The 19,500-nt window shown below is 40.2% G+C and overlaps 1 protein-coding gene across 1 annotated transcript in view; it reads left to right on the top strand.

Annotated features, from left to right (window-relative positions):
* The window catches only part of LOC124613330 (hemicentin-2-like), a 793,017-nt gene that overhangs the window by 557,503 nt on the left and 216,014 nt on the right, over window positions 1–19,500 (top strand). Inside the window, exon 5 of the mRNA XM_047142026.1 lies at window positions 12,172–12,375. Coding sequence (XP_046997982.1) covers window positions 12,172–12,375 — 204 coding nt within the window. The remainder of the gene's footprint in view (window positions 1–12,171; window positions 12,376–19,500) is intronic.

Genomic DNA, 19,500 nt, shown 5'->3' with positions numbered 1-19,500 from the left:
TACTTTCCGAAAAAACTTCCAAACACTTAAATCTATACTCTATGTTAACAAAATTTCTCTTCTTCAGAAACGCTTTTTTTGCCATTGACAGTCCACATTTTATATCCTCTCAACTTCTACCATCAGCAGTTATTTTGCTCCCCAGATACCAAAACTCATCTACTATTTTATTTCTTGGTGTTCATCTTACGTCCTCCTTTCAAGACACTGTCAATTCCGTTCAACTGCTCTTCCAGGTCCTTAACTGTCCCTGACATAATTACAATGTTGTTGTTAAACCTCAAAGTTTTTATTTCTTCTCCATAGATTTTAATTCCTACCCCAAATTTTTCTTTTCCTTTTGTTACTGCTTTCTCAATATACAGATTGAATAACATCGAAGATAGGCTACCACCCTGCCTCACTCCCTTCTCAACCACTGCCTCCCTATGGTGGCCCTCGACTCTTATAACTGTCATCTGGAATCTGTACATATTGTAAATAGTCTTTCGCTCCCTGTATTTTACCCCTGTCCCTTCAGAATTTTAAAGAGAGTATTCCGGTTAACATCGTCCAAAGCTTTCTCCAAGTCCACAAATGCTACAAACGTAGGTTTTCCTTTCCTCAACCCATCTTCTAAGATACGTCGTAGGGTCAGTATTGCCTCATGTGTTCCAATCATTCTACGGGATCAAAACTAATCTTCCCCGAGGTCGGCTTCTAACAGTTTTTCCATTCCTGTATAAAGAATTCGTGTTAGTAATTTGCAGCCGTCACTTATTAAACTGTGAGTTCGGTGCTTTTCACATATCTCAACGCCTGCTTACTTTGGGATTGGAACTGTTATATTCTTCTTGAAGTCTGGGGTTATTTCGCCCTTCTCATACATCTTGCTCACCAGATTGTAGAGTTTTGTCGGGGTTGGCTCTTCCATGTCCAACAGTAGTTATAATGGAATTTTGTCTACTCCAGGGGCCTTGTTTTGACTTACGTCTCTCAGTGCTCTGTCAAACTCTTCACGCAGTATCATATCTCCCATTTTATCTTCATCTACGTCATCTTCGATTTCCATAATACTAACATCAAGCACAAAAAATGGTTCAAATGGCTCTGAGCACCATGGGACTTAACTTCTGACTTCATCAGTCCCCTAGAACTTAGAACTAGTTAAACCTAACTAATCTAAGGACATCACAGACATTCATGCCCGAGGCAAGATTCGAACCTGCGGCCGTAGCGGTCGCGCGGTTCTAGATTCGAGCGCCTAAAACCACTCGACCACGTCAAGAACATTGCCCTTGTATGGACCCTCTATATACTCCTTCCGCCTTTGTGCTTTCCTTTCTTAGCTTAGAACTGGTTTTCCATTTTAGTACTTGATATTAATACATGTGGTTCTCTTTTCTCTAAACGCCTCTTGAATTTTCCTGTAGGCTCTATCTGTCTTACCCCTAGTTACATATGCCTCTACTTCCTTACATTTGTCCTGTAGCTATCCTTGCTTAGTCATTTTGCACATCCTGTTGAACTCAATTTTTAGCCGTTTGCACTCCTTTTTGCCACCTTCATTTACTGCATTTTTGTATTTTCTCCTTTCATCAAATTCAATATCTCTTTTGTTACCCAAGGATTTCTACTAGCCCTCGTCTTTTTACCTACTTGATCCTCTGCAGCCTTCATTATTTCATCTCTGAAAGCTACCCATTCTTCTTCTAGTGTATTTCTTTCCCCAATTCTTGTCAATCTTTCCCTAATGCTTTCTCTGAAAACCTCTATAACCTCTGGTTCTTTCAGTTTATCGAGGACCTATCGCCTTAAATTCCCACCTTTTTGCAGTTTCTTCAGTTTTAATCTGCAGTTCATAACCAATAGATGGTGGTCTGAGTCCACATCTGCGCCTGGAAATGTCTTACAGTTTACAGCCTGGTTCCTAAATCTCTGCCTTACCACCATGTAATCTTTCTGAAAACCTCCAGAGTCTCCAGGCCTCTTCCACATACGCATCTTTCTTTCATGAGTCTTAAAACTAGTGTTAGCTACCATTAAGTTATGCTCTGTGCAAAATTCTACCAGGCGGTTCCCTCTTTCATCCCTTACCCCCAGTCCATATTGACTTACTACTTTTCCTTGTTTTCCTTTTCTTACTATCGAATTCCATTTCTCCATGACTATTAAATTTTCGTCTCCATTCACCATCTGAATAACTTCTATTATCTCATCATACATTTCTTCAATCTCTTCGTCAGCTACGGATCTAATTGGCATATAAACCTGTACTATTGTGGTAGGCGTGGGCATCGTGTCTATCTTTGCTACAATAATGCGTTCCCTACGCTGATCGTGTACCATACCCACGCTCCCATTTTTTATTCATTTTTAAACCTATTCCTGCATTACCCCTATTTTATTTTGTATTTATAGCCCTGTATTCCCATGACCAGAAGTCTTGTTTCTCCTGCCGCCGAACTTAAATAATTCCCACTATATCTAGTTTTAAGCTATCCATTTCCCTTTTTAAATTCTTTAATCGACCTGCCCGATTAAGGGATCTGACATTCCACGCTCCGATCCGTAACACCAGTTTTCTTTCCCTGATAACGACGTCCTGAGTAGTCCCCGCCTGGAGATCTAAATGGGGAACTATTTTACCTCCAGAATATTTTACCCAACAGGACGCCATCATTATTTAACCATACAGTAAAATTGCATGCCCCTGGAAGAATTACAGTTGTAGTTCTCCTTGATTTCAGCTGTCCGCAGTACCAGCACAACAAGGCCATTTTTGTTAATGTTACAGGGACAGATCAGTCAATTATCCAGACAATTGCCCCTGCAACTACTGAAAAGGCTGCTGTCCCTCTTCAGGAACCACACATTTGTCTGGCCTCTCAACAGATACCCCTCTGTTGTGGTTTCACCTATAGTTCGGCAATCTGTATCGCTCAGGCACGCAAGCCTCCCCACCAATGGCAAGGTACATCGTTCATGGGAGGCAAATTAGACTATCGAAATTGGTAAAGTGAATAAAAGTATAATTACAACTGACAAATGTAAATTATTCTGAAAAACAGGATATTTCTGCTGTCACCAAATTTCCAATTACAAAACTGTACTTCGGTATTTGCCTCTTGAATATTACAATTATCCATTATCACATAGCACAGTAGTTCTATTTTACTGACATATTACAGCTTCTATGCATTACTTGAACTTCCTTCAATGTTTGCATTGTCTATTTAATCTTTATGTTTACAACAATACTAACATCTGGAACTCTTCCCTGCTTTGTTCCTCCCTCTTAATACTCTATACCTAATTCTGAGTCAACTGGCCTCTTCGTTTATCTTCACCCCTCTGATTTCCCTGGCGTGCCCCATTTAATCTTAATTGAATCGTCTTCTCGCTCCACTTACCTATTTTGTAAACCCAGATTTCTGAAAGTTAGTGTCTCATCAGGTTTATGTGACAGAAGCTGTTCACCAGCTAACAAGATGGCTTGGCAGACGGGGTGTTCTTTGATTTTCTTCATATTTACTGGACCTGAAAGGGACTACATTAAGCGGATATTGGGTTCCTATAACAGTATGATCCGATTCTCAGAAATATACCAAAAAATCGATTTTGAAGTTTTCCATTTGTTGTTTGGCACAAAAAATTAATTCGTTTTATCTGAATCGCAAGCTATGTAGGTTTCCTTACTAGTCCTGTAATCACGAGTTCACTGGTTCGATTCTCGCTAGCGGCTAATTTGTTGAAACTCTACTTTGAATTCAATAATTATTATCAAACTGACATGTAAACTAAAAAATATTCATGCGAGTCATAATGTATATTCATGTTGGAGGGTACCAAGGCAAAATAATTATTTACTAAATGTGACAGTATTTTGCTTAATATTTTTATTTAACAAATGTGTAAATGAGATGAGTAGAAAAACTGCTGATTTCGTTCTGTCACTTATAATACTTTAATCAGAACAACATTTTCATATCTAATTTCTAAGCACATAGATATTCTTGATGAATTAGTATTCTTGAGCAAAACTGGGAAACATTAAATGAAAGATAAAAGGTTTTCTTATTTGAGGAAGTTGCGAATGTATTGTTATAAACACAAGTTTAACATTACTAAAAATATTTAATTTATTATAAACACTAAATTTTTCTATCATTGGTATGTAAAAATGAAGATATTCTTTTTATAAAAAGTTACGATTCACAATTGTATTTGTTAACTAATATTGCGATTCGATAATAAACATTAATCAAGAATTGAATCAGTGACTTCATGATTATCAGACAAAAATGTTACGCACTCACCTATTTTTATTTCATATATTTATTGTTATGGTGTTCTTTCATATTTAGGTAATAAATCGAAGTTATCAGATGGAACTTTTGGAGAAAAGAATTGAAAGAGCTGTGAGACGAACCGTTACCACATGCAAAGTAGGTACTCTGTTGCAGATTTTTCAGTATTTGATTTTAATGGATTATGAAACTTATGTACATTTACTTTTGGTTAATACAATTGAAATACCTTAATTGAGCTCAGAAGCTTCAAATCCTCAAACCTGATGCTTTATACGTTTCTGACAATTTCATCAAACTGTTGCTTAAGTTGTTTTAATCCACTGCTCCATATTCTTCATCTGAACCGAAACATTAACTTCCTATGTTGTCACACATGTATAAAAGTTCCTGATGATCCTACCAAATATACTCTAGCTTGCCACCACCCTATGAATACTTTTTCTGCTAGAGTATAAAATACGGAAGGTGTTTGATATAAGGAACTTATCTTATTATAATTTTTAGCATGTATTTGCGAATTTCTGTGGGAGGTTTTGCGGAAATTTCTTTGTTCATTTACAACTGCTTTGACCCATTACTTTGCTGTAGCAATCTCTTTGGAGGTATAAAATACCGTATAGCTCCTTTGTGATTCATCTCGCTTTTGTAACTATTTCGCGAACGTATTAAAATCCAGTCGAGCCTTCTAATGGAAATCAATGTACTCGCACGGGCTTTCGGAAACTCTGCTGCATATTGGATGCCGAACTATGTACCATCATGCGGTTTCGTCATACAGTGTGTGGATGACGTGTGGAACACTTGTGATACCATCGCAGGTAATTCCACCGAAAGGAACAAAGCTTTCACAGAAGAATCCGTAAATGTAAACAGGATAACACCTAGATTTTTGTTATCTCTATAATACTACCCGTGTCCTGTCATACGCATTAAAATATCCTACTGGTACATTTTTAGTACTTTCTTACGTGATTTTCGTTAAGAAGTCTTGGTTTCGTGGATTATGTACGTATTTAATTTCATTAAATATTCTGCACCACGACATTCTTTACACTTTTAGTTGCGACTCTTTCATTATTGGGTTTTGACATGCATGGAATGTTGTGCCCGTAACGAAATATTTAACGCAGCAGGAGCCTTTTGTTGTATAATACGTTTCTTACTACTGGCTATGTTATTTTATGACTCTTGTACAATCATAATTTGACATTCCAGAATGATCTTTTTCCTACTGCATCTTCCCTCGTTTTATTTTTAGTAAGAGTTTTATCTTTTATTTTACCCCAGGTTCCTCTTTGTTTAAAATTTATTTAAGTTTCATGATAAGAAATTCGTTCGCTCCTTTCAGCAGCTCGAATAACGTTTCTTTAGTTTAGAGGGGTCTGACTTCTGACGTGTACCCACTGGAACCGTATTGGTATTGTGACATTGTAAGCACGCAAATCACCAGTACAAAGGGATGGTGATATTGTGAATGTTTGTCTTATGCTTTCACGTATCAATTGACGTACGCGTACATTTTCTATAAAATAAGTGTGGAATACATACACAAGGTTCTTACCTAAAAAAAACTTGATCCTCTTTCCATATAAAATTTTCAGATAAGTCCAAATTATTCATTGCGTGTGAACCGTGTTACTGTTAATTCACAGGTAGTGTAATTCTTATTTCAACTTATCAACTAAGAATCGAATGATGGCACGGGGACATATGCACATTGTGCCGCGAAATCAGACCTACGTTGTGGAATGTATTTGGTTCTCTAACGGACAAGTGTTCCACAAAAGGTACGTACGTGCTGCGTACAAACATCAACATATGCAAAACAAAACAAGTACTGAAGTGCAGAGAAAACGATTGCTGCTTTCTGCGTCTCTTAAGTATAAACTGTTCTCACGATGAGATATGAGAATTTAGTTGTTTTAAATCTGATACATTTAATACAATTTTCCTTTAATTCTACAATATTTCCGCCGCACTGGGCAGCCGCGCGGTCTCAGGCGGCTTGTCACGGTCCGCACGGCATCCCCCGCCGTTGGTTCGAGTCCTCCATCGGCCATGGGTGTGTGGGTTGTCCTTAGCGTAAGTAAGTTTAAGTTAGATTAAGTAGTGTGTAAGCTTGGGGACTGATTACCTGAGCAGTTTGGCCTCATAAGACCTTACCACAAATTTCCAATTTCATGATATTTTCAGACTCAGAGAATAAGTTGATTGTACAATTTACACAATCAATTAAGAGCCATTCAAATAAAGAAAATACAAAAATTTATTGGATGATGTGAACTTGTCTCTGTTGAATATTTACCTTCATTGCACTAAAATACAATGCTTATATGACAGAGTGCGGAGTTTGGTCGCTCAAATGCATACATTGCTAATAACTTGCACGTAATTTGTGTACATGGCAGTTCAGTCTGTAATTTTTACTTGTTGTCTTTCCCTTATTTCTCGAAACGTTTCTAACAGACAGTTGCGACATGGTGACAGAGGCTAGAGAACAGAGGCCGAAAGCAGCAACCATTTTGCCTACAGGCCAATTTTTTTTGTATTTTTTCTTTTTTTTGTATTACCCAGTTAATGTCGGCATTGGTCTGTGCCAAGTGCCCTAGATTTTTTTGAACCATTCTCAAAATGAATTTCCTGAGACACAATAATATTTGAAATCTTCTGGTTTCCTGAATTCAGTATATTTCCCTGAAATTTCTGTACAGATATTCATATACTTGGAATACATGATTCACGGCTGTGTATGTTTTCGTTAAATCACAGCATAGTCATTTCTGCTAGAGTAAGGGCCTCTGTACCTTGAGAACATGAAGTGACGACTACAAGGCAAAGCAGACACAATAAAACATACACAGACATCGTAAAAGGTAAATATCAACAGCACTCGAAAGCGTGAACGGACTGCTGAGAGCGTCAGCTTCACCAAACCACTGTGTCCTACGGTAGTTCATTGTTGACACTGACGTACACAAGAGCATGCTGATAAGTAATATCTCCGAATCTTTATGTGAAAACTCTTAAAGAGTGTTAAATCAAACCTTATTAACATTCTTCATCTTTATTCTTCATGACTACGTATTTATTTCTAAACATAGTCACCCTGGCGACGGACAAAACACTCGCAACTAGAGACCACTTTGTTGATACCCTAACTGTAGAATACTTATCTTGTAAATAAGACTGTCTTTCCTGCTGCTAGTTACTTTATTTATCCCTTACGCGTTTCGCCTTCTCCTGTTCTAAGGCATCTTCAGTGGGCTCTATAACGATACAATTTTCTTCATTTTCGATTATTAAATAGTTCACTTAGCAATTTTTTGTAAAAAATGTAATTACTTAAGATTTGCTGATCTGTGTTTTCTCACATCTGGTCTGGAGGTCGCATTACCACTTTTGTCACGGCCATATAATCACATCTTTGTGTTCTCGCCTTCTACATACTGTTCACCATGTTTCTCACTCTTTTTATTTACGTTGTGAAAAACATTGTACGACGAAATAATTGTGTCGAATGAAAAAGAACAATAGTTCACCACAAAAAACACAAAGATGTGATTATATGGCAGTGATTAAACTGGTAGTGCGACCTGCAGACCAGATGTGAGAAAACGCAGATCGGGAAATCGTAAGTAATTACTTTTTTTTACAAAAAAATCGCGAAGTGACCTGTTTGATAATCTAAAACTAACAAAACTGTATCGTTATAGATCCCACTGATGATGCCTTAAAGCAGGAGAAGGCGAAACGCGTATGGGATAAATAAAGTAACTAGCAGCGGGAAAAGGCAGTTTTATTTACAAAACAAGTATTTATATGCTTGCTGCGGAGGATGGCCACACAAACAAACTTGTCAACTGTAGAAAGCTTGACTTTGTTGATGGAGCCACAACCTCATCTCTGCTTTCACCGCTTCATCACTATCAAACTGAAGTCTCGAAGGTGTTCTTTAAGTTTTGGAATCAAGTCTGGACTGTATAGAGAACGAACGATGACAATGAACCCGGGGCGTCGGATTGTTTGCAATTGTCGCAGCACCCATGTGTGGTCTGTCACCGTCATGCTGAAGGAAAGGGTGTTCCATGTAGGAAAACTTTACTCGAATACAGCACGCTTTTTCTCATGCACGGACATAGTTATGTCACACACCGCTATGTTACACGCTATGAGCCGTCTAGCAGCAGAGGGTTGCAACTCGCGTCCGTGACTCGGGAAATTCATTAAGTAACCCGTATGGCATGTAATACCTCAACAGATTTAGATAACGAAGAAAATTCGCAGGCATTACTTCTCAGCACGCCCTTGTGCCAACCCATAGTGCCTACATGTAGCGATGTTCCCTTATTACCGCACTATACTGTGTCAACGGACAGTATCATCTAGTTTGGGCTCCTCTAGCAATGTGACGGGATTTCAGTGTTTTATATGATTACAGATACGTACCTGCAAGAAAACAAAATTGTATTACGAAACTGTAGTCTTTGATTTATGAATTATTATTTCTCTTATCTTCTCGTATTAAACACCGTAGCTCGCCGGAGTGGCCATGCGGTTCTAGGCGCTACAGTCTGGAACCGCGAGACCGCTACGGTCGCATGTTCGAATCCTGCCTCGGGCATGGATGTGTGTGATGTCCTTAGGTTAGTTAGGTTTACGTAGGTCTAAGTTCTAGGGGACTGATGACCTCAGAAGTTGAGTCCCATAGTGCTCAGAGCCATTTGAACCATTTTAAACACCGTGATTTACAGAGAAAGAGAGACAATTTCCTATTTATCTGAAAATTTCATGTTCTGAGGTTTCTGATGCTTCAGGGTAGTAGTCTTAGATACATGACCAATTTGTCGCTTACCTTTCTGTTTATTATTTCCATTCGTTTTCTCTGGCGTAACCACTTCCAGAATGAGACTACCGTGACAAGTATACTCGAAGGCGAGATGAATGCATTTATAAATAACTAATGGGTATAAACGACGCTTTTTAAGGGAAGAAACTATGCTGATGTTCCAAAAACTGACCAACACAAGACTTAATTCCAAATATTGGCGTTGAGAGCTCTTAACGTGCTAAGGTAAGTATACCGGGTGTTCCTGTCTGCTCATCACGCGACGCTTGCAACGCCGTCTGTGATAGGAAACTTAGGTTTTTTTCCCATTGCGAACATTGAAATGGTAAACGTTGTTGAACGGTGTTGAACACGGGACTACGCAGCAGACGACGCCTTACTATTCCCATGTTGATCCAACGCCATCGTCAATTAAGATTACGGTGGGCAGTGATCCATCGAAATTGGATCGTTGATCAACGGCAACCAGACGTGTGGATGGATGAATCACGTGTTTCGTCATAGATAGTCGGTGGTCATGACCGGATACGATATCATCCAAAAAATAGCGGCTCGGTAAATTTCCAGTAATATGCTTTGGGGACTTCCATGGCACCTATGGTAGTAATCGAATGCATCATGAGATCTTTGGACTATATAAACATTATTGCGGACAACCAGCATCCATCGTAGTACCTGATGTACCCCCTGCCAGCGATGGCAATTTGAAGCAAAACCACTGTCTCTGCCTTCAGTCCACAAGCATCCCACAGTGGGTTTAGGAGGATGATAGTTAACGTAGCAACCAAATTCCCCTGACGACCGAACTCATGAAACACATATGGGACGCTATCTGTCGCCTACTCCTCATCCAGTAATAGGGAACTGCGTGACATGTGCTAAGATACGTTATGCCACGCACCACCGCAAATCTACAAAGGACTTGTCGAACCACGCCAAGAAGAATTGCAGCTGTAACACGTGTAAAAGTATGAAACCGGTATTTCCCGATGGATGGTGCAGGGCGTTAGACCGCGTCTGCAGCGCCATCTACTTCCTGTAACGGCTGACGACGAATGACAACATGCAATAACCCCAGTTTCATACATCGGTATTTGTTTTAAACCAGTAAATATGCTAAGTTTTGTGCCAACGAACTACGATTAGCGGACAGAATTGGTTTTCTGTTATCATTTGAAGAAAACTGCTGCAGAATTGTATCGAATGATTGTCGAAGCTTTCGACGAACCTGCTCTTGGGAAAACAGTGTTTTGAGTGGTTAAAAAAATTCGAAAGTGGTGATTTTGACGTGAGAAACGACGAGCGCGGGAAACCTACTAAAAAGTTAGAAAACAACGAAATGCAAGTCTTATTAGACGAGGATGATACTCAGACTTCACAGGAACTCGCGGAAAAATTGAATGTGGTGAAGAAAGCCGTTTCTCTGTAGTTAAAAGCTAAGGGAAATGTGCAGAAAGTGGGAAAATGGGTTTCGCACGAACCGAATGAAAGACAGCAAGCAAGTCTAAAGACCACTTCTGAAATGCAGCTCGCCAGATACAAACGAAAGTCGTTTCTCCAACGAATGGTGGCAAGTGATGAAAAATGGATATATTTTGATAATCCTAAGCGTCGTTAACCGTGAGTTAATCAAGGCAAACAATCGACATCCACAGCAAGACCAAATCTCTTTGGAATGGAGACAATGCTCTGTGTTTGGTGGGATCAGAAGGGTGTCATGTATTATGAGCTGCTAAAACCTGGTGAAACCGTTAACACTTTTCACTGCCAACAGCAAATGATCGATTTAAATCGAGCATTACGTCAAAAACGACAGGATCACGGAAAAATGCTACACAAAGTCATATTGCTCTATGATAACGTCCCATCACTCACAGCAAAGGGCCAGGGAAACGATAGAGGCGTTCAGTTGGGAAATACTAGGGCATACAGCTTATTCTCCAGACTTGATTATCATCTATTTGCATCACTGAGACACACTCTCGTTGGACAACGAATGAAAATGTACGAAAACGGCTCGCTGACTGGTTCAAAAAAGAACTGCTTTTTGGCATGGCAATCATGGTCCGCCGGAGAGGTGGGAAGAAATGTACGGGGTGATCAAAAACTCAGTATAAATTTGAAAACTTAATAAACCACGGAATAATGTAAATAGAGAGGTAAAAATTGACACGCATGTTTGGAATGACATGGGGTTTTATTAGAACAAAAAAAAGGATTGCTAGACGTGTAAAAGAACTCTTGCGCGCGTCGTTTGGTGATGAACGTGTGCTCAGCCGCCACTTTCGTCATGCTTGGCCTCCTAGATCCCCAGACCACAGTCCGTTCGATTATTGGCTTTGGGGTTACCTGATGTAGCAAGTGTATCGTGATCGACCGTCATCTCTAGGCATGCTGAAAGACAACATCCGACGCCAATGCCTCACCATAACTACGGACATGCTTTACAGTGTTGTTCACAACATTATTCCTCGACTACAGCTATTGTTGAGGAATGATGGTGGACATATTGAGCATTTCCTGTAAAGACCATCATCTTTACTTTGTCTTACTTTGTTATGCTAATTATTGCTATTCTGATCAGATGAAGCACCATCTGTCGGACATTTTTTAAACGATTGTATTTTTTTTGTTCTAATAAAACCCCAAGTCATTCCAAGCATGTGTGTCAATTTGTACCTCTCTATCTACATTATTCCGTGATTTATTCAGTGTCAAATTTATACTGACTTTTTGATCACCGGTATAAATAGCAGTGGAGATCATTTTGAATAAAATATTGTTTATCAGTTTCAAACAACAGACGTGTAATTATTAGAGCCAAATTCAGAATTCATACTTGTCCAACAAGTATAGTGTTTTGACGCTCTGCTTCGAGGCTATGCAGAGATGGTCGTAATGGTTAGGCTCGTCAGTGTAATCAAACATTAATTTTCCCCCATAAGTTGAATTAACAGAAACTATCTTTGGTGGATGATTTCCCCGTGGGCTGCTGTTGTCGCGAGCGGCTGGTGAGGGACAGGCGTGTTGCAGGCAGACCGCCGCCGACGGTGTCGTGGTTCGTCGACGACCGGCTGACGGAGGGTCAGCTACAGGCCGTGGGCCGCCACGTGGTCGTCAACCGCCTGGAGGTGCCGCGCGTGTCTCGCCAGCAGCTCAACACTGCCTTCAAGTGCCAGGCCTCCAACACCAAGCTGGTGCTGCCCCAGGAGAAGACGGTCCGTCTCGACCTGCTGTGTGAGTACCTTCCCCTCTCGATTCTGCACGCTTACGCATTCTCAATTCACGACAGTAAGAAAGAGACAAGTAGTGGTCTGAAAAGTGGCTGGAGCCTAGGGTATGTAAGTCGCACTGCAGTGATGGCGAGGTATGCACCTTATTATTGCGACGTAGGCACCCAGGCCCACATTTGCATGTACAGTTTTCTTTTTAATCAAGTGACATTTCCAATTGGTGTATTAGCGAGTCGAATGATACGACCGAGGTGTCTGCTGACGGCCATTTTTCTTGATCTTTACCGTCAAATCAGGCAGAGCTTTGTCAGTAGAGGCCGGTTACAGGGGCTTTGATACCTCTTTCCAACTTCCGTATTTAAACGTATACGCAGGGTGACATAGAAGGACGGTTTAAATATTTGGGGCAGCTTTCTTACACCAAAAAAGGAAAAAAAATCAGTAAAAATTGACTATATAATGCATATTTTAAGACCTATGAGAACTAGTTCAGTAGAAGAGACGCATTTCACATTAGCGGAGATGAACAAGGGCTCATAGCTCTTACAGTCCACGTTTACTGGACATTTTTTCTTTTTCTGCTCAATAATACCTCCTTAAAAAATATGGAAAGCAAAGAGCTTGCAGTAGAAGATGTGTTTCACAGTATCAAGGACGAACAAGTGCTCATGGCTATAAAGTCATGCGTTTTACAACCCATGATTACTGGACGATTTTTCTTGTTGTGGTGTAATGAACCTGTAGCTAAATTTTTAAAAATGTCTTTGTGAAACAACCTTATATAAACTTGAAACTTACCGTATTGTAAAAATTTTTGCCGCTGTACCTGTTGAAATTTAAACCGACTTGTGCCGTGTTTGTGTTATTTTAGCTATTGGACGGCAATACGACATCAAATTCACCTTATTTATAAAGATATGAAGAAGTTCCGAAACCGTAAAGCTGCAGAAACACACCATGTATTTTGCGGTAACGTTAGAAAAATGTTCACCAATTCTATTAGGACATTTATTAGAACTTCGGTTACTTTCTGAAACAGGACTAGACCAGAAAATTAATTTACTGTAATAATAACATTCCCCTCTTAAACTTTCCGTCAAGTAGTGAAAGACGTACATGTATTCAGTCCCAAGGAAAATCACTTCCGAATGAATTGGAAATGCAGTGAGACGTGAAACTGAACTTATTTTCTAATAGTAAAGTGTAACATTTATCACACTGTCAGTTAATTACTAAAATTTGTATTTATGCTCTAAACAGGAGAAACAGAATATAGCAATTCTGGCAGCAACGGTATTAGCAACGCTTACACTTGGCATAGAAACTGCGAATAACATATTTCTCTTATAGCAGTTTACGATAATGTATGACACATAAATAGCACTTCAATTTTTCCTTCATTTGTAAAGCAATTACTGGTTTAAAATTAACAAGCAAATGAATGTCTGTTATTTTAGATTTAAAAATGGAAAGCACAGTTCTTTTACTTTACTGTAAACTGTCTGGGAAACTTTTACACCGTTTACAGTCTTTATATAGTACTTTAATAAATCCAGTAAATAAGTTCTTGAGTACATCGACACGGTGCTGAACTCCACTTCCGAGGATACGGATCAGGAAATTATCCGGGTTAAAATGACTTAGCTTAGCCAATGCTTGCCCAACAGTCTAGAATAACATTAGTCTAGTATTTATCGCTGACAGTGACCTATACGTTTTACAAGTCTACTCATCAATTTGCCTGAAAGTATCTAGACGCTGAGCTGAATACAATGTGTAATTCATGAAAACTTCTGCTAAGCTTCGGTATATTAGCAGCTCCATGTTGCCTCCATTGCAAATGATACCACTTCTTTCTCGTACAGTATCTTTTAACTTGTCATGATGCTGCTATGATGCTTCTTTCTAAGCGCGCGCACACACACACACACACACACACACACACACACACAGACGTTCATCAGAAGCTTTGTCTTTAATGAGCGACTCCGAGACTTCCATGATCTGACGGGATCCGGTATTGACACTGTGGCAAGCCCGTTTGCTTCCTTCATCTGCTTGACTCTTTTTAAGCATTTGTAACTGGCAGTAAGAAGTTCAGGTGGATGTAGCTTGCAGTAGTTATAGAGATAGGAGGAGGATAAAACAGCGTGGACAGATGCACGAAACACATCGTCAGCCTGAGGACCACAATAACAGCTGGAGTTTGTTCGATGCTTTTACGCAGTTATGCACTCAGACGTACTATGGGTGAATCTGACACGAGAAAAAGAAGCCTATAAGCTATGGGAAAACCATAAAAGAAGAGACTCAAACTGCCTGAGTTGTGATGTTACAGAAGCATTCTAGGAATTAAGTTTGGAGAAAATAAATGAGGAGTATCTTTGCAGAAATGGTGAGGAAAAGAACGTGACAGAATATTACGATGAAAGAAAATGTGTTAAGACATTGTCGAACAATTTTCATGGTACTAGAAGAAACAATAGAGGGCAGTAATTCTACGGTTAGACAGCTTTGAAATATATAAAACAAATAATTGGTGACGATGGGTTTATTACTGTCATGTGCTGAGGAGATCAAGGTGGGCCGTATCAGATCAGTTAGAAGATTCATAACACCAAAATACAGAAGCGTTTTGAAAAAAAAGTAAGAAAGTGACATATTATCAGTGTATGTACTCTGGTAGGGATTTTAGCAGTGTATTGGCATAGATATCGAGAAACATTTTCACACTATAATATAAAGAATTGAGGCTACTACTTTTAATGATTACCATCGTTCAGAAGTAAAACGCCATACTTTTTAAAGGTAATGTTGGTATCTAGTCCTACCAATCAAGGGTAAAAACCGTATCTAATCATCAGTTTACTTCCTGACCCTCATTAAGTATCGCCGCCAACACTTATTTGCATCAGCTTTGTCTACTCTACCAGTGTCATCGTCCTTGGAAAATACTTCTTGTACTTGATTACAGGTAAGTAGTTTAGTTATTCATTGTATGACCGATTTGTCGTGCGGATACCTGGATATTTTTATATCCGTTCTCTTCTGTTATGGGATATTGTTGCAGTTCATATGGTGCTTTCGTATGGACTGCAGTCCTTTTATTTGGGATCTAAATATTGCATACAAGTTATTTTGTGTCGCTTCTCTCAGAAAATACATTAATCACATTAGAACTGTCCGGATGCTCTTTATGGTACAAACTTCAAATACCTTCCTTTGGCACCCTTCATGTTGTATAGGATTGTGAACATTTCGGCTGAACTCACTCAAATAAATACTTTCACGGGTTGGAGTCCTTAACGTACACACATTGGCAATGAAACTTCAAACGATTTCAAGTCGCAGCGACATCCACTCTAACATTATTTATGTAATAACCTCTATCTCGTCACTTTCTACTGTCTTTAAAATTCAATATTTGTATTGCAAAGCTGCGGAAAGTGTTTAATAAAGAAGAAAATGAAATAGGTGTTCAAGAAATTCTTCCATTTGACGTAATTTCGACGCTCACGTTTATCGGGAACAACGACAGTCCATTATTGTTTTAAACTGTTACTTTGTTTCCTTTTCATTTGTTCACTTTCAGGAAATGAGAAGTGCGTGCCGTATACAAACAGATCTCTCAGCGGCGGTCCGACTGTTTGGTGATGGATCACGTGCCTTCTACAACTTGCCGTGCACGTGCGCGGGTATTAAGAGTGGGTGGCCCACTTACGGCGGAAGCATTTTAAAGCATAACACAGTCAGGTCCCGAAGTGTAGTCACGCTAACCAGAAAAAAACACCCAAAATTGGACGCCTTCAGCAGCAGAAAACAAAATAAAAACACATCGTTCCTTCTTTGAGAGTAGAGCTAGGGTGGATGATCTTATTTCTATTTCAGTACCGTCCACAAGGAATTTTCGAGAATTTGTAAATCCACTGTGATTGGTTTACAAAAATTACCTTTGGCAATCAACCTAATAAAGGAAACGAATTCGTAGTAATGTAATTAATTATAGATAGTATCTTATTTCACAACTGCAACAAGTGAACCATTGGCTAAGGAGACAGCTTACTAATACCGAATTAAAGCACTTGTGTGAAAACATTTCAAAGAGATTAGGAGCAAGGAAGTCACTTGATAGTTATCTAAATTATCCGTGATTTTTCCAGCGTTCACATTTCAGAAACTTGCCAGCCGGTGTGGCCGTGCGGTTAAAGGCGCTTCAGTCTGGAACCGCGTGACCGCTACGGTCGCAGGTTCGAATCCTGCCTCGGGCATGGATGTGTGTGATGTCCTTAGGTTTGTTAGGTTTAATTAGTTCTAAGTTCTAGGCGACTGATGACCTCAGAAGTTAAGTCGCATAGTGCTCAGAGCCATTTGAACCATTTTTCAGAACGAAATAGCTGTGAACGTTTGACTTCTCATTGTCACTGGTGTCTTAGTCTCTGCTTTTGAAGCTCCACGAGTGTAAAATTTTATCTTCTTGTACTGTACTCAAAAGTCCGTCAGCGTGTATGTGTTTAAAGACGCGTTCTTACTAATTTTTTCCACAGTGTTTTACAACACAGAGTGGAATGTGAGAACCATGGCACTGCCGCAAGTCTCTGAAAACAACGGTCGGATCGTTCTACCAATGGTTCAATTCCTAATAGAAATACGCTCATAGGTCACGGAATCGTTCGAGAACTGCAGCGTGAAAGTCCTAGCTGCTGGAAAACCTCTTTCCCTCAAAGACTTTCATTCACATTGGCGAAAAAATGGAAAACACTTGGTGCAAGGTCAGGACTTGCCAAACAGCATCACCCAAGTCTTTTCGGCTTTGATTAAATTGTAGGAACCACCTCATAATGACAGGATGCGACGCTCCATTTGCTCCACACACCGCCAGAATTTCCCGCTGAATCTGTGTCCAATGTAGATTATTTCCCCCACAAGAACAGCGTACTGTAACGTTTGAATACTTTTTCAGTTGATAACGCTGTTATACTTACAGACTGGCACAAAGGAATCCCAGGACTAGTACTCAAGTCTCTGAAAACGCCTCTCTTGTTCTACACTACTGACCATTAAAGTTGCTACACATGCAGATGATAACTGGGTATTCATTGGACAAATATAATATATACTAAAACTGATATGTGATTACATTTTCACGCAATTTGGGTACATAGATCCTGAGAAATCAGTACCCAGAACAACCACCTCTGGCCGTAATAACGACCTTGATACGCCTGGGCATTGAGTCAAACAGAGGTTGGATGACGTGTACAGGTACAGCTGCCCATGCAGCTTCGACACGATACCTCAGTTCATCAAGAGTAGTGACTGGAGTATTGTGACGAGCCAGTTGCTCGGCCACCGTTGATCAGACGTTTTCAGTTGGTGAGAGATCTGGAGAATGTGCTGGCCAGTAGTCGAACATTTTCTGTATCCAGAAAGGCCCGTGAAGGACCTGCAACATGTGGTCGTGCATTATCCTGCTGAAATGTAGGGTTTCGCAGGGATCGAATGAAGGGTAGAGCCACGGGTCGTAACACATCTGAAATGTAACGTCCACTGTTCAAAGTGCCAACACTGCGAACAAGAGGTGACCGAGACGTGTAACCAATGGCAGCCCATACACTCACGCCGAGTAATACGCTACTATGGCGATGACGAATACACGCTTCTAGTGAGCGTTCACCGCGATGTCGCCGAAGACGGATGCGACCATCATGATGCTGTAAACAGAACCTGGATTCATCCGGAAAAATGACGTTTTGCTATTCCTGCACCCAGGTTCGTCGTTGAGTACACCATCGCTGGCGCTCCTGCTGTGATGCAGCGTCAAGGGCAACCGCAACCATGGTCACCGAGCTGATAGCACGTGCTGCTGCAAACGTCGTCGAACTGTTCGTGCAGATGGTTGTTGTCTTGCAAACGTCACCTTCTGTTGACTCAGTGATCGAGACGTGGCTGCACGATCCGTTACAGCCATGCGGATAAGATGTCTGTCATCTCGACTGCTACCGATACGGGGCCGTTGTGATCCAGCACGGCGTTCCGTCTTACCCTCCTGAACCCACTGAATCCATACTCTGCTAACAGTCATTGGATCTCTACCAACGCGAGCAGCAATGTCACGATACGATAAACCGCAATCGCGATAGGCTACAATCCGAACTTTATCAAAATCGGAAACGTGATGGTACGCAATTCTCCTCCTTACACGAGGCATCACAATAACGTTTCACCAGGCAACGCCGGTCAACTGCTGTTTGTGTATGAGAAATCGGTTGGAAACGTTCCTCATGTCAGATCGTTGTAGGTGTCGTCACCGGCGCCAACCTTGTGTGAATGCTCTGAGAAGCTAATCATTTGCATATCACAACATCCTCCTCCTCTCGGTTAAATTTCGCGTTTGTAGCAAGTCATTTTCGTGGTGTAGCATTTTAATGGCCAGTAGTGTACAATGTTAGTAGTGTGGACCGACATTTTGTAACTTTCTAATGTCCCTAAGTAGTACGGAATGTGAATTAAGAATAAATAAATCGATATCGAATGTGTAGAATAGCTGTTGGAAGGAGAATAATGACACACTTAAAACAACAACAGGTACGAAGTTTACAACGCATCGACGACTTGAAGATAGTGTAGGTTCGATGGGGCAATGAAGACAGCTTTCTTCTGTTACTGATTGGTGATACAGACATGATGATGAAGTTTCTTGAAGTCTAATGTTCATCGTAATATATAACTGACGTTTGGGCCATTGGAAATCATGAGGTAAAGATATGGAAACCATTGAAATGTGGTGTTATCAAAGAATTTTAAAAATATAGTGGATATGTTCTACGTACTCTGTAAGTACTAAAAGCAATACGTAATTGATTAAGTCGAGGGAAGTCCCTTATGAGAAGAGCAGTCCAGTTTTTGGGACACCTTCTGCGTCGTACAGGATCACTTTATCTGGAAGGTGCAGTTGAGATGAGCGTTTGTCGAGGCAGAAAAAAATCACAATATGAACATGAAATGCTTGAGGTTAGTTGCTGCGTAGAGATGAAAATGTTGAAACGAAACAGGAAAAGGCAGAGGACAGGACTGAAGTAATCGCGAACTGATGAAAAAACAGAAAATTCATTAATTCCGTGCCATCATT

This window comes from Schistocerca americana, chromosome 4 (assembly GCF_021461395.2).
Source record: "Schistocerca americana isolate TAMUIC-IGC-003095 chromosome 4, iqSchAmer2.1, whole genome shotgun sequence".
NCBI classification, from domain to species: Eukaryota; Metazoa; Arthropoda; class Insecta; order Orthoptera; family Acrididae; genus Schistocerca; species Schistocerca americana.
The sequence above is the reverse complement of the archived record's forward strand: the minus strand, read 5'-3'. Positions and strand labels throughout refer to the sequence as shown.